The 26,411-nt window shown below is 37.2% G+C and overlaps 1 protein-coding gene across 2 annotated transcripts in view; it reads right to left on the minus strand.

Annotated features, from left to right (window-relative positions):
- The window catches only part of tnr (tenascin R (restrictin, janusin)), a 132,704-nt gene that overhangs the window by 50,071 nt on the left and 56,222 nt on the right, over positions 1–26,411 (minus strand). For both annotated transcript variants that reach the window (XM_056744207.1, XM_056744206.1), the window contains 2 exons: positions 19,407–19,462; positions 3,230–3,775 (listed from right to left, as the gene is read on the minus strand). In XM_056744207.1, the coding sequence (XP_056600185.1) occupies positions 3,230–3,713 (484 nt within the window). In that variant the 5' untranslated portion in view covers positions 3,714–3,775; positions 19,407–19,462. The remainder of the gene's footprint in view (positions 1–3,229; positions 3,776–19,406; positions 19,463–26,411) is intronic.

A 26,411-nucleotide genomic window follows, 5' to 3' on the forward strand; every position in this document is an offset into this window, starting at 1 on the left:
AATGATCCTTAGGTTAAATTAAACCTTCAAAATATAAGGTAGCCTATGCGGTATTTGACAAAGTTATCTGGCAAAAGCTGACAGCTACAGCAAATCAGGGAATATGCATTTTATTTGAATATGCATTGAAATACAGCAAGCACAGAAAAAGTATACGTGCCACATTTTATCTGTTATATAATATTTTGATTATTTTGTTCATTTTAAATACTGCAGTCATTCTCTTGGGCCTTGACACAACAACTTTGTGTTCTGTAATGTTTCGCCAAGTGTCCTTAAGATAGTTCACCCAAAAATGAAAATTCTGTCATCATCTGCTCACCCTCATGACATTTCATGACTGTCTAAATTACTTTGTTCTGAGAAGAAATATATTTGGAAGAATGTTAGCAATTTTCAATACTGTGACATCATTGACTGCCTAGTAGGAAAATTTAAATGGTAGTCAAAGGTCCCCCAGAACAGTTTGTGTTCCTAAATTCATAGTAAAAGTATACAATGCATAGAATAATGCAATGTAAGTCGCTCTGGATAAAAGCGTCTGCAAAATGCATAAAATGTAAAATGAAATCTTTTTTAAATAAAAAATTCTAACGAAAGTGATATGTTGGCAGAATTATATTTTTATCTACAAAAGTAGTTGAAACATACAGCTTCAGATTAAAAGATTTTTAAGATCATGAGAAGCATTTTTGTAAAGTGATTCTGAGCACATTTTAATGTAACTTGATGTAGGCTGACATTTTTTACTTTCCTTTGGAGTGTTTTCACATCATTTAAAACAAACAAAAAAAGTTGTTACAAACCTGCATTTTAATTCTTTATTATTGATCAGTTTATAATCAACAATACAAATACAAACCAGTTATTTAAGAGTTGTCACTGCTTCCTAAGATCATTTAAAATGGTTAAATAATTGTTAATAAACTATTTAAATGTACATTTATACAATATACTATCAGTGTTGGGCGTAGCTAGTTAGTTACTCCAATTAAATTAATTTTGCCTTGAAAAAGTAAAGTAAGAGATTCCTCTTTTTTCTCTAATGTAATGACAGTTACTTCTGATGTTATTAAACTAAAGACTGTGTAATATATTCAATAGTGGAAATGACATCCAAATTATAAATCTAACTCTTAAAATGTATGCTTTACTGTATCCCACATGTTCTCACATATAAACTTCGGTCAGTTAATAATAATAATTGATGTAGTTTTTATTATTTGAGTATTTATTTGAATGAATTTAATAAGATATCATGTCTATCCTTTTGTCAATTCTAATGAAGGTTGATGTAGGATATAGAATGTAATTAGTAATTAAATACTATTTTGAGAGAGTCATTTGCACAGTAATCTAATGACACTATTGAATATGTAATTAGTAACTAGTAATTAAATACTTTTTCAGAGTTACTAACCTAACACTGTATATTATGTAGTAATATAGTAATAGTTTCTCAGTGTCTTAATAAATGAATGAAGTTATTAACAAATAGTCCCACTGCAATTCTTGACACAAAACAGAGTGATACACTCCTGTAATCCAGTGCTGGCACTGTTAACTGGTATATATAATATGACTCATTCAGGTAGTTTTAAAACCTGTAGAACCCGTCAGTTTGAAATGAAGAATTTAGTTGAATTTTGCCACAGATTTTATATGTAATTTTGGCATCTTTTTTATTTACTTTAACCCAGCCATGAAACTAAAAAAAGAAAACTTTCTTGCTATACCAAAGCAGTTATCTTATGTTCTTAATTTTCTTACTTTTTGTTAGTTTTCTTACTAATTTTGTTGACTTACATTTATTTTCTTGCCTATTTTACTTATCTTTACGGTAAAATTGCAGTATAGGGAGCAATTCTTACAATTAACTAGTTGTTTATTAGCATGCTTATTATGAGCATATTGGCTGTTTATTAGTACTTATCCAGCACATATTCTGCAGGACCATATTCTGCATCCATAATCCTACCCAATACCTATACCTAAATACCTAAACCTTGTAAAACCTGCACAAAGCATAAATAGCCCTCACTTGAGTCTCACCTGGTCTAAACTGACAAGTATTAAATGTTTTATAACTACATGAGTACTTAAGTAGTAAAGCATTTTTTAGCATACATTCATTAACACACTGAATAACGGGTATATCTTACTACATCATAAGATGAATAACTGTACATTGAACAAATTCAATAATAATTTATTAAGCACTTTCTTAAAGATCAAGCACTAACAACTCTTAAATAACTGGTTTGTATTTGTATTTTTAAATTTAGAAATGATAAATTGCTTAATTGTCTGTTAATGTCTGTTAATATGGAAAATTATTTATAAATGATGAATTAATCGTTAACTAATGATTAACTTATGTTTAATAGCATGCCGTTATTATAAAGCGTTAACAAATTTGTTTGTTCTGTTTAACCCAAAAGAAGATATTTTGAAGAATGTAGGATCTCATACTCCTTTTATGGTCAGAGTGGAAAAAATAAATCCTATGGGAGTCAATGGAGCAGTCAGTTTGGTTCCTGTCATTCTTCGAAATATCATCCTTTGAGTTTGGAACAATCTGAAGGTGTGTAAATGATGACAGAATTTTCCTTTTTGGTTGAACTATCCTTCTAACCAGTAAAAAAAAATGTATTTCGTCATCATCGACTAAAATTACACATTAAAAATATATGAGGCAATATCTTGCAATCTTATTAGCTCAACTGGTTTGATTCAGCAAACAAACGAACAAGGATTGCACCTGAACATTAGGTTTTACAAAGGCTGAGGTTATAAGACCTTTCAAGAAGCAGTGCTGTAATTAATCTAGTTCACAATCTAACCTCATTTGTTTAGCTTAATATGACTTCTTTACTACTGCAGTGTTGCGGCTGTTTTTAGCAGCCCTGGAGGGGCTCCGCTCCGCTGCCACGGTCTGCAGGTGTGAATCCACTCGAGTGCACCTTTGAGACGTTAAACAAGCACAACACTGCCACCATCACGCTTATCTTGTCCCTACGGGTCACTGCACAATATCTTCTACTTCACTTAGCACTGCCTCCTTATTGTAACAGACAGAGGGACCGGGATGCATCCCGTGAACACTTGTTTTGTCTACACAGTACAATATGAGCCTAAGGCTGTGGTGATGTGTTGGATCAAGCCGCATCAAATTAAAATGATAGAAGATAAAATCGCGTTTAGATGTGTAAAATAATCTTAAACTCACCCATGACAGAGCTCTCACCACAGCAGCTGGAACTACACTGCACCCGAAGCATCGACACCTCCCTCTCCAGCATCTCTATACGGTTGGCCAACTGTTGAAAGACGGTGGTCGCGGGACAACCGCAGGCTTGCTTGGGGATATTGATGCGGTGAGTAAAAGTGACCTGGCTTTCCGAGTCCACTGTGTCCTCTGTGTACTCCGTTGGCATTTTGTCACCCCCGTCGGTACCTTTGCTTTCGGGGCTGGCTATCGCATCAAGGTCTACGGAGCATAGTGACTCTAGAGGTACGTTAATGTTGTACACGTGATTGAAGATCATGGGCTGGGTCTGGTTGCTAGGGAGACTCCCGTCGTCTGGAGCCTGTCGCCTCACTCTCGTGGTCCTCACTAGTTTGCTGGTAGGGTTAGGAACAGCTTGAACCCCAAAGAACAGAAGAGCCAGGCTCACTATTAAGCCTTGTAACGCCATCGTGCACCCCCACATCACGGTTGAGGCGCTAGCGCGAGATCATCAACTCCTCGAGTACTGCAGACCTCTGATCAGCACTGTAGGCAAGAAAAGACAAATTGTAGTTTATCAGAGAACAGGATGGTAAAAGGTCATAAAAACAGAGATCTGCTATTTTGTATGGAAATGATTTTCTCATTTGAAGGTTCTGATTTGGGTAATTTCATTAATGGTCTTCGAGAAGTGTCGATACAGTTCACTGATTCAGTAGAGAGCTAGTCTGAAGCCTCCAGTGCTTTAAATCTTCCTTAATCCTTTATCAGCGAGAGAAGCCAGGACCAGACTGAAGTGTAAAATGACTCGTACGAATGACACCTGTGCTTTGGGCCCGCGGTCAGAGAGTAATAATCTCCACTGACATTTTCTATGTTCACTGGACTGGCAGAGAACTTCCTCCTTAACAAAAAAAAAATGTTAGCACTGCTCAGTCAACTGGACTTTAAAATCTACTTTTGTACACTGTAACAACACCTAAAACTCTGTTTTGCTAAAGTAACCTAGACACTACCGTATTTGCTGGAAACAGATTACTGGACTGCAGTCCATTGCACAGTTGCACGAAAAGTAATGGTTAAGAAAACCCTTAGATATAGGCAGTGTTGGGTGTAACTAGTTACTAAGTAATTAGTTACTGTAATTTAATTACGTTTCCCGTGAAAATGTAAAGTTAGGGATTACTCTTGTTTTTTTCTGTAATTTAATTACAGTTACTTTTGATGTAATTAAACTAATTGAACTAAATGTGTGTAATATAGTGGAATTGACATCAAAATTCAAAGTCTGAATCCATGCTTTAATGTATAATCCTCACTGTAGTAGAGTAGGCGGGGCGAGACCGTGGTTCGAGTCCGGTGAGTAATTGTGAATGAGCGCCAGCTGTGCGCACACCGGCCTCGAATCACGTAGGAGATGGGAGCATATAAAAGGAACGAGCGACCGGACCGTCGATGAGAGAGGACCGGGACCGAACTTGTGTTATGTTCGTATTCATATTATGTTTTGTTCGCCGGCGGTCGTCCGTGAGGGGCCGCCGGCTGTTATATTACTTTATTAAATGTTTAATTGTTTGCCGGTTCCCGCCTCCTTCCTTCCCTTTTATGGAGATTTGTTACACTCACATTTGTAATACTTTGGTCTGTTAATAATACTGCTTTATGTAGTTTTATATTATTTATTTGAATTTGAATTAAATAAGCCGTTTCTAGTGTATCACCAACCGAGCCGTCTAAACTTCAAGCACAGCTTCCCTGACACTCTTGTTTTTCCTCACGGCACAGCTACTCAGACACTTCATTGTCCATATACTGTACACTATGACGAAACATTTTTTTTACAACTAGTATATATGTAAATTTAAGAGTGTTAGGATTTATTTATGCTCACTAAAGTATTGATGCTACCAACTGGGATATTTACATTGCTTAAATTGCTTACTGCACGTCATAGTCTTACTGTACTGTATGTCGTACTGGTTTATTGGAAAACCAGAGAAGAGTCCGAGAACCTCTTAGAACTTCTTTTGAATTGAACGGTACTGGTATAACTAAGTCAAGTACTTTTATAATATATCAATGTATAAAAATGTTTTTAATATATTATATTTGCATTGATTTAAATGATACCATATCAGACGCATTTTAACCTGGTAATTGTCGGAGCCCTTTTTGAGCCTACACATGAAAACGCATGTTGAAACTAAAATGGCGGTAACTCTTCTTTGGAATACAGACTTACTGTTGGTCACGTTTGAAAAAAAAGAGTTGATGTTATTTCTTTAATTAAAAAATACATTAAAAAATACGGGTCGCAAAAGGATACCAAAACATTTCAGCACACTCTTTATAAAAAATAATCAATTACTCTCCCTACATAAAGTATTTTAAAAACACCACAGAAATCTGTACGCTTGAGTCTTAGACCTTTCCAATGATATATAGTTTGTCATGAGTCGATTAGAAATTACATGTACAATATTGATGCAAACTTAGGTGTCCCGTATACAGAACGGGTGACAGTTAACAGGCTACGGTTACCTGCCAAATGAAATAGTAAATATAATTGTATGGAAAAATTCATCCATCCATTCATCCATATTCTGGCATCAAATCATCCAAATCTATTTCTATATTAAAACCTATTTCAATGAATACTGTCATTAAATTAACAAATAACTTTGCTATGAGCAGTGTTATGCCGTCATATATTCCTGTCACAGTGTGTTTGTTGGGGCCGGTGGGTTTGCTCTCAGTTTAATTGTGGTACTGGAGCCTGGAGCAGGTGGCTCATTAATTCCACCTCCATCTTGCATCTTACATGACTGAATGGCAAACTTCACTACTCATTCCAACACAAGTGCTCTGATATTGCACAACCAATTTAACCTCACACAAAAACGCAATAGGCAGAGGAAAAATAAGGAATCCAAATTTGCCCAAAATACCATAACCCACTTCACAAATATTAGCCACAACAGACCGCATTTAAATTCAACATCTTTCTTGAAATCACAAAGCTTTCAACACTCCAACAATGGCTTCCGCAAAGTCTTTCCCCTTTTTGCTTTTGTATTCAACACTTAAGATTTGAGAAATGTTCTTTCGGTCTATTGTTTTCTCTAATAGAAAAGATTACAGTGCATAGTGAGAACACAGAACTGTAGACACTGCACGGATTGCTGTATTTTTACACACGCTGTGTTCAAAAGAGAAGTCAGAGCAGGTCATTCAGACGACTCTGTCTTTTTCTTGTTATAATGGGAAGTTTTCTTTGACAGGAGCTCACGGCGATGCAAAGCAGCCTACAGTGGGTGACAAGAACAGAATCCCATCAGACAGCATGATGGAAAGACTCAATTAGGAAAGCTCTCAATTAGATATGACAGAGAGTACCGCAGAGCCCCGAAACTGCGCATTTTCCCAATATCCTAATTTACAGCCCGACAGCATGTTTATTTTACATGGATTTCTCTTTTCTGTCACAGAATGTCTGTCCATGTATTAGAAACACAGTCTCACAGCAGGTTCTGTATCTATTACCAAGATTACTTATTTAATGTAACACTGTATCAATGTGGTAAAATGTATGACTTTTCAGTGAAAATGAAAGAAATGTGAAAACAATGGGCTGCAAATACTGTATATGTACAATGCAAATATGGTACTACAAATGATACGGAAAGCCATATCTCTATAATAGAAGAATATAACCAGGGAAAGAACAATTGGATCATAATTGCCTAATTTCGCGTTTGATGAGCTGATGTAACATCCTGCATTACAATTGTTGCATTACATTGTTTTTTGGTTCGAGATGTCTCTGATAAAGGCTGTTGTTGCTGATGATAATCATGGACTTCTTTAAGAACTGTGGTTAGCAATTCAGATAATTGTAGGCACTAAACTGAATGCTGTTTTTAAAGGAGTGATAAGGAAATTGAAAAAGTTTTCAAAAGACATTGAAAGGAGGGACAATATCCCCTCAAGGAGATTCACCTTCATTCAGAGAGGTGTCACTCTCTTGTTCTTCAAAATAAAACCATCTGTGGTATTGAGATGATGACAACATAATTTCAGCATTTCAAAACTATTTCTTCCTCTCCGTCTACGGTCACGTCAGAAAACTAGCTATTAGTTAAGACTCATTTATCCAAAAATAAAGGATTTCTCTTACCAATTTTTTTCAGGACACTCATAAAAAAGCACGACTAAATAATGGAGTTTTTTAATCCAAATGTATGCTAGTAGAATGGTGCGGATATGACGTATTAGCATTTGTTAGCAATTTAGCCCTTCCGGTTCAATTGCCCCAAAGTAGGTTTTCTGAATGGTTTCTTGGTCAAATGCCTGAATCTGTGGTCTTTTCATGTTTTATTCTACGACATAAAACACACCAGTAAAAACGTACTTGTTATTCTTAAAAACTTTAAAGGACTTAAATACAGCAGTTTATAACAAATGCTAAATGCGACTACAACTATTGTCGGGAACGTTAAATGTCATCACACAGAAATCTCACCAATATTTCAACATTGGCACAAATCACCAAAAAATGTTGATAGGGATCAATATACGGTGCTTTCCTGTAGCTCAGTTGTTAGAGCTAGGTACTAGAAATGCCACAATCATTGGTTCGAACCCAGGGATTGCACATTCTCAAAAACAAATGTTTAATATAATGCAATGTAAGTCGCAAGAAGTTACCTATTAGGAAAACACATTTTTTATAAAGTTTGAAAGAGTTGTTTTCTAGCCCTGAGTTAACATTTTAGCACTCCATTCCATTGTCCCAATGTAAGTTTTCTGGTTTTCAGTTTTTTGATCAAATCAAAAACTTTGCATGTTTTATTCTATGACTTAAAAAACACGAGTAATAACTCACTTGGTATTCTTTAAAACTGTTACACGTCTTAACAACAGCAGTTTGCAACCAAGTTGCTAAATGCAACTACAAACATGGTCGGAAACGATAAAGAAACTGTAAAGTTGCCTATTAGGAAGCGTTTTTAATAAAGTTCGAAAGAGTTGTGGCAGGCTTGGCGATGGTGACGTTGTTATCGAGATACCGTTATGTAATCTGTTTATAGCCTCATCTTAGCTTTTTACTTCTGGAGATTGTATTTAGGCTTTAAAATGTATAAACGTGGTGATTACTTATTTATAATCTTGATGTACATAAACTTTAGTTAACCACAGAGCTTACTTTTTGCGATCTTCTAAAAGTCTGTGGGAATAATCTATAGGCTTTCGGTCGAGGGAACCTGTGCGGCGCTAACTTCCGGGTTGGCCTAAATAAGTTGTCTCTGCGGTACTCTATTTCCAACCTTCACGAACCATTCAATCTATCGAATCTCAAGATGAGCTCGTTTTCCCCTTCAGACACGCTATCCATACTTCTGAGAACACAAACACACGGCTGATTGAAATGTCAGGGCTGAGAACATGAGTGACTGTATTTCTCCATGTCACATCATTACGGCTCTACCAGATGTTCAGGTGACGCGACTCATCTTCGAGTCTGTGGCGCGGCACATTTGCAATCATCAGGAAGGAACCTGATGAATGTCCTTGTCTTCAAGGACTGCTGTGATTCGCTAATGTTACGCAGCACCAATTCTCCTATGATTCAGTAAGTGTTTGCTGTGTGTTCGAGTCATGATTTGATCGGAGAGAATAGCAGGAGGTTTAGAGAAAGAAACGTGAACAGTGGAGTTGCGATAAAGACGTGTAGCCCGCATGATGTTAGGGCATCAGGAGGTCAACAAAAACATTAACCTCTTGCCAAGATAACAGATGGGAATGTTTGTTGGCTTTGCGTTGAATTTGGAAATGCCTTGTCGTTAATGGAAAGATAGCAAGTACCAATAACAAACTGCAGTGCTAACCTGCTATAAGCTGTCTCTAACTTGCCTTAAGTTAAAGCCATGACTGATGAAACTGCCATGCTGAAAACAATAAAACTTATAATAGTCTTCATTACAAAGAGAGGAAACTTTTATTGCTCAAAGGTTGAAAGTTCATAGCCTATGATTTTTCCATTAAAATCAATGAAATTCCGATTTAACGTTTTTCCCCCTCATTTCTTTTTATTATATATTTTTTATACTTATGTGCGTACATTTCACCACTATAGTATTTTATCTTAACCACGAGTGTACATAAAGCAATATCTGTGCATCCTCATTCACTAGAAATGTATTCTGGATATTTCAATAATGCTGCCCCTTTTTATGTCCCCATCACAAATGTTTATATTTGTACATTTGACCGATGCTTTTATCCAAATTGACGTACAGTGTACATAATCACATTCCCTGAAACTGAACTCGCATCCCTGGTGCCATCATCTACCTGTTGAGCTACAACAATGTCTTCATAAATTGGATAAATAATAGAAAAATTTTTAGAATGGAAAGCATATTAGTTGACAAATTTTGAAGAGTAAGTATTGAAATTTAAAATTGCTATCTGTGAATGTAAGCAGTTTGCCAAGTTGTTAAGCCAAAAGTGAACGAAAAACTAAGTTATTGGCTTGGAAATAAGGAGTCGTCTCTGAATCACGCGAACTAGTCGTCTGTCGAACGAATCAGTCAAGAAGAAAGGTAATTATAACTATTATTAGAAAATGAAATTCTACACCTTTATTTTTACACCATAAATGATTGTTGGACACTCATATACCAAAATAGGACCTTAAAAATCACAAAATATTTACTCTTTAAATCTTTTGCCTTTTTTGGAAATGGATGTCCCCAGGGGCTTAAAACTATCAGTTTATTGAGAAATATCACAGGGTAAACCTGATCATATCGCTGACGTATCTATAACCCTTTCATTAAAATACTAAACTAAATTAAGAGATAAACATACTTTTCTTACAAACTTCAAAAGGTACAGGTATTGCAACTCAGAAAAGACTGATTCATTGACCTCCCTCCTTACTCAAAGTGAAAAGTGTGACAATGATACCAACAGGGTAAAGCTTGACATAAATAACTTCTCTGCAAATGATCTGGTCCCAATGCCCTTTTCCATCCTACTTGGATCTGAAAGGCATGAATGAGAATCTCATTTCGAAACATGTTTGCATCTGATTCAAATGTAGATACAATTGTGGTGTGAATGTGATTTATGCTGTCTGTCTGAACTAGTCTAAACAGGTGTTTTCAGCTCACTGCTGTGTGTCTGGCAGGAGGTTAAACTTGTCCAGCCTAAGTGGAGTCCTTCTTTATTTCAAGTTTGTCTGATCTAGTACCGCTATATGTCACGGCTGAGAGAACATAAGGAGCAGTTCCCTTAAGAGACAGCTTGGCCTCATCCATCTCTTTATCCAGCTCTGGAGATTCCCTTTTCTCTCTCTCTCTCTCTCTCTCTCTCTCTCTCTCTCTCTCTCTCTCTTTCTCTCTCTCTCTCTCTCTCTCTCTAACTCTCCTGCATTTCATCTTATGGTTAGCTCTCATTGCATTCACAAGATTGACATAAAGAGATCTCTCTGTTGTCTATGTATAGAGCTCACTACAAACTCAGACTTCAAACACCGAATTTTACCCTCAGGCAGACACGGACGTCCAGGCGGATGCTGGGGAGGAGGGGGGGCTCCGCAACCCCTATTTACGCAGGTTAATGTGCAAACACCTCGACGCGAAGACTGCCACGGATGTTGGCCTCGACCCGGGCCAGTCGCACCCTTCTCCTGAGCTCAGCCTCGCAACATTACCATTCTATTCTCATTATTCCTACAGTGGCTGCCAAATTGCCTTTTCTTTCAGGATCATTGGACACTGTTCATTTCCAGCACCTGCGACCCAGCAGGTTTTAAAGGCTCATTCTCACTCTCTCTCCCAGAGTTCCCAAGGCAACAGAGACTTAAGCATGTAGGGACACAAAGAACCGTGTTCTAGGTACGTCTCTCCTACGGTATTTATTTGCACGGGAAACTGAATCCTGTTGCCATTAAACAAATTATATGCCATAGATCGGATTAAAAAGAGGTGGAAATTTACATAATGTATAAAACGCATAGATAAGAGAATTCTATATGTGTTGTACATATAGTACAATATATACTGTTGCCAGATGATTCGTTTAATAAATCTATAATGTTTGCCTTTCTATTGCCATGTGAAACAAAGTTCAGGTCATTCTCTGTTCCAATCCTTTCAAGCAAAATCATATCCAAAAGGTTGAATTATATATAATTATTATAAGCTTTCTGAAAAAAGTTATTATTTTATTTTGTTGGTTCAACTTTAAAAAAGTTACCTCGTTTACATAAAATTTGGAGTTTTTTCAATTTAAAAATATGATAGAAACTTGTTGTAAGGACTTAACATTTCAAGTTGAATTTACTCAATGTTTTAATTTTAAGTTGAACCAACATTTTTTTCTTTTTGCCTCTTCCTGCACTGCCAAGAAATTTTATTTCTTTATTATCTGTCTTCATTATAAATAAATAAATAATACAAATAAAATTGTTTTTTACCAAAAAAAGATTGCAGCCTTAAATAAACTTTCTTAAAACACACTTTTTATCCCTTCACTAGTTTATACTAAGACTAAAATTGCCCACAGTCAAAGATACAACAAATTACTAAAAGCTCAGTGGCTGGGATAATTACATACAACTCCCAACCTTGTAAAACCACAAATGTGTCAAAAGTATACAAACAAATATGTGTATTAAATCTATTTTGGTAGCTTCACAAGGTTATTTTCTAAAACAAGTTTTGTAAATAAGTGTTTGTTGTATGTTCACAAACATTTCGATTTCACAAACGATCACAGCATAAGGCTGTGTTCCAGCATTCAGGTAGATATGCCAAAAACGATAAGTGCCGTGTTTTATTGATTAGTTTCTTTTGTTTCTGGCAGTTGAAAATGTTTTGTTATTTGTTTATTTTCTCTTCTGTCCACTTGTGTGCTGTCCAATTTCGTGCATGACTGAATGTCAGATAGAAAAAAGTGTTTTATTTAACTTTATGCTTGAGTATTTATTTCAATAGAATGAACAAAATGGGACAATGGCTAGCTTAGACCTAGTTTGGGTTTATAGAGGGCTGATGCATAATGGAAACCTATTCAAAACGTTCTGTACCGCTTTCACGCTGAAAATAAAAGAACAAAAGAGTGTTTTAACCACTCTCATGAAGGACATGGAGGTACAAATGAGTGCAGTTGGACACACATTCAAATTTTTAGGTAAAAGGAGAGAAAGAAGGATTAATTTAGATTCAAGTAGCCCTCTCCGCACAAAAATGTCAATCCACTTCTTCAATCCGCTTAAGTCTTTGAATAATTGCTTATAAACTGCTGAACTATTCTCAGCATGCAGTGTTGCTCTTTTACTTTTCAACTGCCACCCAGGGTTGGGCATAATTCCACATGTAAGAATCGCCTCTTTCAATTTAGGAGATGGTATCTGGATTGTACAGTATTGACCACACTTAACATTATTGGAATTTAATGTGGAATGACAGGAAAAGGGACTTACTGAATTGCCACTAAAGAAATTCATATCAAACCACAGTAAATTGACCACGTGTGCAAATAGTTGTGTTCCCATACTTTTTCATTCCAGGAACTACAAAGGTATAATCGAGATGCACCAAAATATTTCCCAGCCGGCATGAGGGCAAAATACACATTTGTTCCCTTAAGTACAGTTAACTAAAATATGACACTCCATCAGGACTTGTTGACATCTTTAGTGCATTTCCTTTTAACTTTAAACTGTATATAAACACACCTGAGCATAGTTAACTTACTGACAAGTAGATATGAATAGCAAACAAGCATCTTTCAAATGATTTGAAAGATTTGTTTGCATCATACTGTGCTGAAACAAGATTTTGTCACATAAAGCTTCTGTAAAGCATATGTAAAGCTCTATTCTTTGAAAAACTTTAAAACACTATGTGATCCAGTCTAAAGTCTAATGTGTGAGATGAGATAATGTGAGATAACCAGCATCAAAGTTTGATTTCAACAATGAATTTCACTATAATTTTAATCTTTGTGAGTATTAAAGATATCAAGGTTATATTTTCACAGAATGCCCTCTACATTACAGTGTGTCAAATAATTTTATGCAGATCACACATTTTCTTTACCGGTAGAATCATGTGTTAAAATAACGTCATTATACAAATTGTGTCAAGCCAATATCATATAATAGTTTTAATTCTTCTTCTCATTATTATAACTGTTGGCCTCAGTTAACGCTTGCAATGCTTATCATTTTATGAGCTCTGATTGCGTTTTTAATTTTTTGTCAAATTTTACATTTAGTCAAACATTACAATAACATTTAGTTCGTTTTGGAAATGAGAAAATGTTGGTTTGGAGTCAGACCATTTCATTTTATGAATGTGAATTTCTCCGAGTAAAATTAACAATTGTGTAATGTATAATTCATCTCTATCCATCCTTGATCATTAAAGTATATTAAAATGTCCAATCCTGTCAGCTGTAAAGCAATGTTTCATTTCTTCATAATGAACAGTATCAACCAAAAACAATTTTGTGTTTATGCAATGGAAAAATAAATGAAAAATGGTTTCTTTTTCAGTATGACAAAAGCAACCAGAGTAATCAATATTAACTTTAAAAATGTTTTGCTGGATATATCCTATGCATTATTTTAAAGGACACTTCTTTTACTTTATTATTAATAAAATATTTGTCCACCGTTCGTCAAGCTTTACGCCAATGAGCGTCTCCAAACACTGAAGTCCAAAAGAAACAAGCTGGAGGATAATATTTCTCATGTAGTTTTTTTGTGACTCTGTTTTGCAAAATGTTAGTATTGCCATTAAATATTTTACCCTTAATGTCTGTAATATTTAGTTCTTTCTCTCGTGATATATTTAAAAATGATCAGTATCTTTTAGGGAATTGCATCCATCATAACAGCAAATTCCTTGGGGTAATTGGCATTTTAAATTGATATGTCAATAATTTACCATTGTTATTTAACAGCTGACAAACCAAAAAAATCTTATTTTCAAACCATTGAAAAAAACGGTTTATTTTCGTTCAGAATGTTTTTGATTTATTCAAATATAAAATTTCCTAGAGGAAAATTTGTGTTTGTATGTCAGTATCCATGTCATAAGAGATTGTTTTTGAAATTTTGCAAGTTTATCTGGTATTTTATCAATTGAATAATTACATTTCAACTAAAATTCAAGGTCGCCCATTTGTTTAAATAAATAGTTGGGAAATTACTTTCATACACAATCTTTATTTTTTAAGAGAACAGCGATAGAATATGCCCTTTGGCATTTTCTGGAACTACAGTTCGTACTTCTTCTGCGGCCCATATTTTGAGTTTCGGATGTTGCTGTGTTTAACCGTAAATTTATTGAGAAACTGAGCATAAGAATTGCATGACATATTGTCCCAGCCCTATTTTGTACCTAAAGTTAGGTCAGAATGCAACTTATGTTGATTTTCCGGAATCACGGCACAACGGAACAAACCGTCATGACAAAACAAACAAAAAACGACAACCAGTCGAACACAAAATTCTTTCTTTAGTGTCAATATTTGTCTTACAGCATCACTGAAACACTGAGCACAATAAAGTCCTGCTATGCCTGTAGTAATCGCTGTGAGAGAGTTTGGCAAGATACGACTGAATAAATCTTTCAAATCTTTGCTGATATATTAGACGCTCCTACTACACTACCTCTCTGGCTGTGTTTATGGGGATATCATTGGCTGTGCTCTCCGAGCTAACACAATGTTTCTTCTCCCTGTATATGTCATTGAATCAAATAATTTATCATGGGGCTGCATTTGACAGGAAGCGTAATACGCCCTACTTTTAAGTGCAACCCCTTCTAAGAGAGCCATCTAAGTCATCCCTCTCTAAAGGATATTTACCTTTCATCTTCCCCTCTTAAAGCCCTCTGTTCCCTTTACTCACCAAACAGACAGTTATTGTCTGGGCTTTCAGAAAACCCAGAGGAAAGTCAGTGTAGTCAGACGGCGCTGATGAGGCCACGAGAGCGGACAACAAAACACAAACTCATTTCAAAGAATGTCAGAAAACGAATTTAGTAACTTACAGATCTAGATGAACATGAGCATTTGAGCTATTTGTTATTTAGATTGTCCTAACCTTCGGAAAATTGAGTGAAGGCACTCTTACGTTCAAATGAAAAACATTTCTCAAGAGTAAGGAGCGCTGTTACGTGATGTTGGTATTATTGAAGTTCAATTTTCATCTGTCTTCAGGCAAGAGTTTTGCTTGTTTTACTGCTTTCTATTAAAGATTCATCACAATTTGGCATGCATTTACATCTTTGCTACGTGGTAAAATGTGATAATGTGAAAATAAAACAAGAGAAAATAGTGTCACATTAGAAGTAAACATTGACTACACCAATGATAAAAAAGTTCAAGTTTTTACAGTATTTCAACAATTTTACGGTAAAATTATTGGAATTTTACGGTAAAATGATTGGAATTTTACGGTAAAATGATTGGAATTTTACGGTAAAATGATTGGAATTTTACGGTAAAATTATTGGAATTTTACTGGTTTATTTTTCAGATTTTAAAATACAGTAATATAATGTTAAATAACAGAAATTAACTGCAAATGTACAAGTCGGGTGTACATTAACTTGTAAAACATGTCAATTTACTTTACAAAAACATTTATTTTATGGTACTTTTCGAGAGCCCCAGCTGCTGGAATATTACAGTTTTTTTAACAGGGACAAAGATATTTGGTTGTGCCTGTTTTGCTCTTGAAGCACAATCCTTAAATGCTCTTATTGTAGTTTCAGAGGCAACAACATAAACAAACGTTATATGGCCCAATCTTAACTGCGGGTAGACCTCTGAAAATAATCAATAACTAATGAGTAGTTTTAACTTAATATTATACAGTGAATATACAATAAATATAAACAATTATTTATTATTAACATAAATTAAATATGAAAATATATTGTTATATTATAACAAAACAGAGACTGGAAATCAACTTCGGGCCAGCGTGTGCGTCTGTTGTAACCATCCGTATATGAGTAAGATAGCGATGTAATGTATACAATGATGTTTAAATGCACTACTATTAAAGCCAAATGTATTCGCCAAATGCATAACCTAACATTTAATATTGAGTTCATGGACCTCTTAATAAGTCTCTCAAAATCCAATGGCTAGTCGGTACTCAAAAGACTGATATCCAGTGTCAACTACATGACCTCTGTCTTCAGCACTGTCAAACAAACTTACATCTATGCATTCTCCCTCACAAAGAAGCGGTTTGTATGTAACATAGGTCATGTAAACTGCCAAAAGGAATGAGGGATTAGATATAAAATCAACCACGAGGAAACAGACTGGACCTGCCCTCACGGTGCACCTGATGCAAACATATCTCGATTCAGTGATGGATCACAGGGTGAAATTGGACATGCATTTCGGATTGTATGACTCCCTCGCATCCATTATTGAGCAGCTGGGGTTGAGATTGATCAGGGATCTCGCCGCTGTCTTTCTCTGGTCACTGAATTTCGATCCAAACCCGAAACGCACCTGATGAGATGACTTCAGACCGACGCATGTCTGAATTACATTACAAAGCCCTCGGCTTTTCACTGCCAGTTCCCACTTTCTCAGCCATCAATATGACAACCTATGGATTATTTTTAGCTCTCGGATGTCACATATTATCTTTCAGAGAGACGAAAGAAACAAATGTTGCTCGTGGAAGTCATCGCAGGGGTGCGACCTTAGATTTGAGTGGAGCCTTTAGCTTTGTATTCACCCCAGATATTTTAACATTAAAACGAATCATTATAAAGTGGGAGTTCTCAGTGTCACCCTAAATAGTGCTGTTATCCACAGACATCTGTGAACTGCTATCTCTGCTAATGGCTCGTTAATATGAGAGCCGTGGGCCTGTCAAAGACATGGAATGGAACTGAGCTGAAGGACGCTAATCCACATTGATTAGAGTCCTCAGATCAAAGGCTTCCAGTTCTGTCACTTCAGCTCCGTTCTCCCTCCACACACTCCGTGCACAATTAGAGCTCCTCTCAGCGTTTCATTAAGATGTTAAAAATACCAAGTCACCTCCGCCTCTAGGGACCCAAGTCATGGAGACACATACCTAAATCCTCATTTACTATTGTGAGAAACAAACCTTGGCATCTCCCCGAACAATTCAATTGGATTGCGTGCCTGCGACTCACAAAAGCGAATGCTGAGCCGTCGCTGGCTGCTGGACTCTAATGCGCATGCAATGCGTGATAACAAGCTCGCTTCCAGCGGAGAAGAAAAAAGTATGTTTAATTGGCAACAGAATGCCTGTTTTTTCAGCACAAAGGTTTTGTACGAACACTGAACTTGCATGATTATATGCTTAAGGTAATGAGTGGAAATATACTGTAATAAGATTCAGGATATTGAAGGAAGGAGGCGGGAACCGGCAAACATTAAAACATTTAATTAAATAAAAACAACATAAATAAACAGCCAGCAGCCCCTCACGGACGACTGCAGGCAACACAAACATAAATATAAACTTAACATGTGTCCGGGCCCGGTCCTCTCTCTTCGACGGTCCGGTCGCTCGTTCTCTTATATGCTCCCAATCTCCTACGTGATTCGAGCCCGGTGTGCGCACAGTTGGCGTTCATTCACAATTACTCACCGGTCCCGAACCACGGTCTTGCCCCGCCTACTCCACTACATATACATTTTGTATTTAGTAGGTATGCAAAAAAAACTATGTACAGTATTAAAGGTCCAGTGTAGGAATTTAGTGGCATCTAAATTTGTAGCGATGAGGTTGTGAATTCCAACTGACGACTCACTCCACCCCTCCATTTCAACTGCGGTGGCTGTCACAGAACTAAGAAGTCGTCACATTTTTGCTTTTTTGCCGAATGAGATAACACATTTACGAAACACACTCTGTAAAGCAGTTTGTCCATTTAGGGGTACTGTTGAAACAACATGGTGAACTCCATGCAAGGGGACCCGCGGTGTATGTAGACAGAAATAGCTCATTCTAAGATCATAAAACATGACGCTTCATTATGTAAGGTCTTTATACACCTCTGAAGAAAAATGACACATCGGAGATTTGAAAGGATTACTTCGACCTAAAATAAACAAATGTGAAAGTGTTTGGTATATAGCAGGTACTGTGCGATTTTGTCAAGGACGTGAATGATAGCATGCAGAATTTTATGTTGAAGTGTGCAATTTCTTTTTTGCACAAGAATTGATTGCTTAAACTTCCTCTTCACTATAAACTGCCTCTTCACATGACAAACTATGTCTGATAGACCGGACGTCATTCATTTCCTATGAGGAGTTGCACTCGTTGACCACCGTCTGCAGATGTAAAATTGAGCTTCGGATGTCTTAATAAAATTGTACTTGAGCACAAAGACCACATATGACACAGCATATTTTTGTTTAAATTTATCAGTAACATATGAATCTTGAAAAAATTACTGACTATTTTTTATATTGTCTCCATATGTTTCCTCCTAAACTATTGGTAGTTTTTGGAATATACTGTATGTATAGCTGACTATTTGCAGTCGTTTATAAATTTTACCATAGCAAATATTCGAAGATTAAAAGCTCTTATGCTGCTTCTCTCCCATGTTAGTGTGTCTGAATGTCATTTGAGATGAAAAGGTGGCATCAGACTAACAATAAATGGCCCGTGCCATGTCTGGGAACCAAAATATAAGAGATTCTTTGGAGTTCATAAATATAATAGAAGGCACCACTATGAATGACAAAGCAAAGTTAGCAAACCTCACTGAAATGCAACAAAAACACTTTGGCAACCACAATACCCTTGCGTCAGAGCTAAAGATACAAAGATATCTAGAAGCATGATTGTAACCAAACATATTCTTCGAAATATCTGCTTTTGCTTTTAACAGAATAAAATAAATGAACACAGGTTGAGGGCGAGTAGACGATGACAGAATATACATTTTAGGGTGAACTATCCCTTTAAAGCATGTGTTGATATGTGAATAAAAGCTCAAAGACAGCATCTTATTTCCTGTCACTTTTATAAATAGCAATGAATGCATATCATATTTTTTTCCGTATTCGATATTGATAAATGTATGAAAATGTATTTGCTAGCTCAGCTGTTATCTCAGACACGGTGTTATCTTACCTGAAGTCCCAGTGTTGATATGCCTCCTGTCTACCACACAAATGGAGAACCAGCACCTGTAAAAGAGAGAATCGGTGAGGACGCCATACAGATGCACACATGCACATTCACACGCAATTACATGTGCAAATAAAACACATCTCACATCTCTAGTGTTCCTTTGTATCACAGTGTGTTTTCTCATCACACTGTGGCCCTAATCTGCACATTTCCTCCTTAGGGAGAGATGCTGTTCACCTTGAGCCAAGATATAAGCCAATTTCTCTCCGGCTTCTGTTGTTAGTTGTGAGTTTGTACAAATGTAAAAATAAATGGATTTAATTTTCCTTCAGACTGTAGCAGGATGTCATTACAGGCACGGCTTCAGGGTGGACCGGAGCTGTTGTTGAGGGATGTAAATTAAGCGTGTGCTTCCTATTACACCATTGTGCCGATATGCATATATTGATCGGAGCTTTTGAATGAGCAGACCGCTATGAGCACAAGTTCCCCCTAAGGATACATCCCATGGATTTAGTTATATTTGAAAATCCACTAAAGCAAGCGATGTTCAGGACAGTGTAATTGAAAAACGAAGTAAGGAAAACAACACTTGTGTGGAAAACTGTATGTAAATAAATACAACAAATAACAGTAACTTTGTCCTTTTCCTCAGAGAGAGACAAATCTACAAAGACAGTTTGGGAAGAGCAAGTAAGCAAACTTTTCAAATGTAAATAATTTCTCAGAGGGAGAAAAACGCAAGAGGCAGGACGAACAAAAATAGTGCTGTGTAGGCACAAAAAACGGATCTCGCAAATGAATACATGAATAAAAAAGACCTGGTATGAAAACAAATACTGTCAATTCCACGCCGTGCCAAACAATCTGGGTACCTGCGATGTTCCCGCTCACACAGACTTCGGTGCTCATTTGGGCTCACATAATGGGCTAACCTTTCATCGGAAGACAACACATGTGAAGGGCTACAATCAACATCTGACCTGTTCGCTTGCTGTAGCTATCAATTCCCCGTCTCCAATAGGAATGTTTGAAAATTCATGAAGGACCGGTGTGAAACTCGCTACTGCTGTATGCCGCCCTAGCTTCCTTCCCAAATGTTCTAACAAAGAGAAGTGAAACATTTTGAACAAGACCGAGGTCGACCGTCGAGAAAATTCAACTGGATTTCCAATGATTTATGAGCCTCACTGTACGCCACGACCCAAACGTGATGGAAGTCCGGTGCGTTCGGTGCAGTATGTCAGTCAGCGAAGCATCAGAGAGAGGGATCACTGTGGGCTCAGCATGGCACAAGTTCTCTGTGAATCACGGCCGACTCGATGTAATTTGTTATCTTTCAGAGATCCTATTTCCGATGTGTTGATGCAGCAGATAGATTCCAATACCATAACCATTTATCACCTGTCACTGGGAACTTCTTTCACACTTTTTTATCTTTTGTTATATAGAAGGTTTTTGAGAAAAGGACCATGAGTCATAAACTCAGACAAAATGTGAAATACAAACAATAAAAGCCTTTTGTGAAGTTTTAATGGTTTCTCATTATGATAAACTACAAAACAATCTCACAGGAATTCGTGGCTAATTCGTATGAATTTGTATTCATACTGTAGGTTTTGGAATGATTTACTTTCGTGCCAGTGATGTAAGGTTTAGGGGTGAGGTTATATGATTTAATAATCATATGTTTTTGTGCAATAATCATGATTCTAATTAGATTTCCTAGGAGGTCAGGTTATAAAACTTACAGATAGAAAGTGTGCAGTGTATATCATGTATTGGTAGCAACCCTGTGTTCATAAACAACAATTAAAACTAACTGTTATCTTTACCTGTTAAAAGTGTAACAAAATATCTATGTATTAGGCAAACCAGCTTCATGAAGAAACGTTTTTTAGTTACACGTGACGTTCACAGACAAATATAGCAGAATACAGATTAGGAACATTTCAGTAATGAGAGAATATTTGTGATTGCTTGCCTGCTGTTCATCTTCTCATATACAATGTGGTAACATATAATCGTATACACTATATTCTTATTTTATGCTCGTATTACGTTTTCATAAGTGAGAGATCATTTGCATATTAAGATTCATTTGCACATATTGAATATTAAGATTAATTGCTTGTCTTGGAATTAAAAGTGGAAATGCAGTTTTTTCAATGAGTTAACAGTAAGGGTTGAAGGCTCAGCGCCCCGCTGCTCATTGATTTATGATTCCCTTTTCAATTTAAATGTTAGATTTTATGAATCATTTCGTAACATGATAGCCCTGTGAAATAATGTTCCATCACCCCCTTATTTGTAAATTACACCTCAGTGAATTGTGGCCTTGCCTTTTACTTTAAAACTGTTCAGAAAGCAAACTTACTTTGATGGGTCAGTATTTCTAATGGTTTGAAAGATTAATGGAAGTGCCTCTGTGGCTCCATATCGATAATTAAATAATGAAAAAAGTTATGATAACAAAACAGAATTACCAGAGTAGAAAATTCATCAGGTTAATAAAATGTATTTCGTTACTTTTCGGTATTTGATTTATCTATTGCCTTTAATACAGGTCAAAAATTATGAAATCAACGCTTTTTCACTAAAACAACGGCCACACCTCACGGTTTTGATATAAAACTTGTCATATTTTAATTAATATCAGTTCTATGTTTTGACACTAATTATAATCCTTTTTTTCACAATTTACAGACAGTTAATAGGAAATATATCTCTATATATAGTAATATTCTCTCTTATTCACACATACAGAATTTAGCCCAAAGCAGCAAATCACAGGATTTTTTCTTGTCATTAACGTACAGCGAGATGTAACCTTCCAGTGGATAGTAGTGGACATACTTAGAAGCCTGTACTATCAGTCGCCACCTAAGTAGGGGCGACACTGCCAGTACTGGACTTGGTTCTAACAGACCGCTCCGCCCGGTCCTTCACCAGATTGCTTAGTGATGGATGGAATGCCTATACTTCAACCAGTGGAGGGAAGTAGTGAGACTACATAGGGCACTGTACTTTCGCAGGCGTACGCCCAGGCCACATGCCTGTCCTACATATTAGGGTGCAGGACACTGGTTCCTTTCGGAGGTTGTAAAGCCTCACGAAGGTACTGGGTGTAGCCCAACTTGTAGCTACACATGTCTGCCAGTGGGGTGCCTTGGGCTGGTGTCCACGAGGAGGCCCTGCTCCGGTGGAGTGGGCTCTCACTGCGAGTGGGCACGGGAGATCCTGGGATTGGTACGCCGTGACGCCCACAATCCAATGCACCAGCCTCTGTCTGAGACAGCCCTCCCTGGTGCTGTCTTCTGAACAGACAAGAGCTGCTTAGAGCTAAAAGGCTCTGTGTGTGGTCCAAGTAGAGGCGCTGGACACAACACGTAGCAGTTTGGGTCTTTCTCCCCCGAGGGGAGCGCCTGCAGGTTCACCACCTGAACCCGGAAGGGAGTGTGGGAACCTTGGGCAAATAACCGGGCTGGTGTCTCAGAGAGACTTACCGCCCAACTTCCAGGCACCCATGGGACACGAAGAATGCTGGAGGTCCCTACCCTCTTGTAGAGGCAAGCGCCATCAAGAGCGGCCTTCATCGTAATAAGGACGAGAGGAGTCTCCGAGGGGCTCACAGGCCCAAAGGTCATTTAGGACCCTTAACGGTCCTAAGAGGGTATGGAGCGTTTTAGTTTTATCTCGGAGATGATAGGTTCGCAGAATCAAACCCCAGTGTGTCTCTCAACACAACGTCGAGAGACCGCTTGAAGGGGAACTGCTCCTACATATCTTCCTGTTTGACAGAAGTTGTTAGTGGTTTCTACAAATGCATATACAAAACACACATTCACAATGAACTGTTACTTGCTATCTTTAAAAGCAGACAGGTTTGAAAAGAGCTTTCGTTCCAGAGAGCTGGATAACACAGTTTTGCTAAAGCCCCGGGATCTTTTTTGACTGCCTTCATCTTCCGAATTGTGAGGCTCAGTTGAAATAGCTCCCCTCACCAAGGAAAAGTGACAGCCTTCACCTGGTAAATCCATGACGTCACAGAAACTCTAAATGGCTTTTCAACGTAAAACCCAACAAGTAGAAAGAAAAAAGTATCGACCTGCTTATTACATTCAGACAAGTGTGTACCATTCAGTGTAGAGCAGGGTTACTCAAATCTTACCCAGGAGGTCCGGAGCACTGCAGAGTTTAGCTCCAACCCTGATCAAACTTGCATACCTGTGATTTTCTAGTGATACTGAACAACTTGATTAGCTTGCTCAGGTGTGTTTGATCAGGGCTGGAGCTAAACTCTGCAGTGCTCCGGACCTACAGGGTAAGATTTGAGTAACCCTGGTGTAGAGTAACACATAACAAAAACGCAATACCCCCTGTTTTGTCCACAGTCCTATTCTGTACTTCCATCAGCATGTAAAACATCCGTCAAACAAAAGATGAAAATGGCCTGGTCATTTCATGTCATAAAGCTAAACAAATTACTGTAAAAATAAACATATTGTCAAACCCAAGTGGTGCAGTGGACTGTGCGACGACATATTGTGCAGCAGAACTTCCGGCGACCCCGAGTTCAAATCCCAGCTAGTGGTCCTTTCCCCGATTTCAATTCCCCCTCTCTCATCCCATAATTTCCTGTCTCACACTTCACTATCCTCTCCATACAAATATGCAAAAGGCCAAAAAAATAATAATAATAAATAAATAAATAACCATATTGCTCTGCCTAGTGGGATAATAGGGAAAACAGTTCCTTAAGTTTCTGCATAATAAGGTTTTCTTTGAAGTTACCATTATGGTGATCAGTGTTTCCTTTTCTTAGATCTATTTTTAGTTTTTATTTATTTCCTTCATTCTGTGTATATGGCACGGAACACAGTTGCTTGCACTGTGAGTCAAAAAACAATGTTCTGATGCAAATATACTCGATGTTGTATGTCCTCCATGTTGTCCGATAAAAATATAATCTGATGGAGGGCTGTTGCTGTTCTACTTTAAGCAATTTGTAGCCAGTGATATTCTGAAAAAGCAAAGACAGCTACACTAAGAGAAAAAAGATCCCCACATTTTACACAAATGAATAGTTGAGCGCAAACCAAGCACGGATTCCCATCAGGCCGGCATGGAGCAAGACAGACCATGAGAAACCCAAAGCCTATAATCTCCAGTCAATCTCCACTGAGCCGTGATTGCGTCTGGATGGTTTTAAGAGTGGTGAACTATACCTTTAGTTTCAGAATCTGGGATGAAAATGTCAAGTTTAAACAGGGGCGATTTTGTTTTGTCTGCTGCAAAGTAAAACTCAATCCATTTGATACTGCAGAAGAGCGCAGAATGGGGTGAGATTCTGAGAAATGCTACTGCTCATTAGTTAAGACAGCCTCTTTTAAAAAGCACTGCTACGTTTCCTGTAAACATGGCCTGGGGGAACCATCGATGTTCACAGATCAGTGTGGGCCGCGGCGAGAAGATGCGAGCACAAATAATCTTGTTTACCATGTAGTGTTTTGATAGTCGTGTAAATCGCGAGTTCCTCCCTGCTTCAGAAAACTGGACAAACATGGCCTCAGGACTGCCGGGCACTTTGGTGAATGCTAATTAAAAACCATGAAACAATCAATTGAACGGCTCTCTGCTCTTGTATAGTGCACGGAGAAGCAATGGGATGCCAGATTTGTACTGACACAGCAACCTCTACTCTCGACCTCTTTGCCTTTCTGTGTTTCCTTGCCCACTCCGCGTCTCTCTCTTTCTTGTTCTGTTCTGCACCACCCTTTTCTTTTTCTGTCTTTTTATTCCACTATTCCTCATCCTGGGCATCTGATTGTGAAAGCGCTTTTTTCAATAGGAGTTTTGGGAGGGAACCTTTGAAAACAAAAACTCTTTGGGGCTTGACGGCATGACAACAGATTTTAAAGCTGGGCTTTAAAACAGGCTGGAAAATGATGCATTGCAGCGCAGCGCTCTTTTGGTTGAACTGTGAGCTTTTGGCTTCAGTTCTGTAAGTCCCCTGCGGTTCCACCTCAAAGAGTCACACATGAGGAGGAGAGTGACTAAACTAGAGGAAAATTGTATTGCTTAGAGGTTGCAGTTTCATAACTCGGGAGATCTGATGGAGATCTCACTCGTGTTTCATTTAAGGATGCAATTGTTGAAATACATTAAAGGGATACTCCACCCAGAAATGATAATTCTATTAGGATTTACTCTCCGCAAGTTGTTTAAAACCTGTATAAATGTCTGTTCTGTAAATAATAAAAATATTCAATAGTTTTTCCTACTATGGTAGTCAACGATTTCCCAAAAATCTCAGTTGCTAACATTATTCCAAATATATATAATAGAACAAAGATATTTTATACTGATTTGGGACATTATAAGGTTGAATAAATGACAGAATTTTTATTTTTGGGTGGAGTATCCCTTTAAGATTATGAAGAACAAAATGTATGTTAACTGTTATTTTGTATTATGAATGTTTAAATGGTTAATACAGCGGGAGAAACATCTGAAATACAGAATACTAAAAATTTTCCATTTGCTCTTTATTTCATTTCATTTCTGTCTAGAAGAATTACAGAGATCTCGTTTTATTTGTGCTTCCTTTCTTATGTTAATTTCCGTTTTCTGTGCATAAGGCCATCACATGTTTGATATATAAAAAAAAGACGTGCAAACATGTCAAAGAAATCAATGTCAAAGATGAGACTTGTATTAACTAATAGACTCATCTGTGAGTCGTCCGCAGCCCTCAAAGAAGATTATTAAAACATTAAGAAAGAAAAATACAATGTAAAAAAGGAAAATTAATATTAATAAAGAGCCTTTTATTTTTATTTTAAGATAACATTTAGTAACGCATATATCCCCTCCCCAAAAGCATTGCCTAGTAAGCCATCAGCCTCCCCACAAACACAGCCAATACAACGAGGCTGTCATAAAAACTGTCACAGCTGTCATAAGCTGTCTTCAGACCTTGTACAAGGTTGTCTCCTTGGAGAA

The sequence above is a fragment of the Triplophysa dalaica genome, chromosome 3 (assembly GCF_015846415.1).
Source record: "Triplophysa dalaica isolate WHDGS20190420 chromosome 3, ASM1584641v1, whole genome shotgun sequence".
NCBI lineage: Eukaryota > Metazoa > Chordata > Actinopteri > Cypriniformes > Nemacheilidae > Triplophysa > Triplophysa dalaica.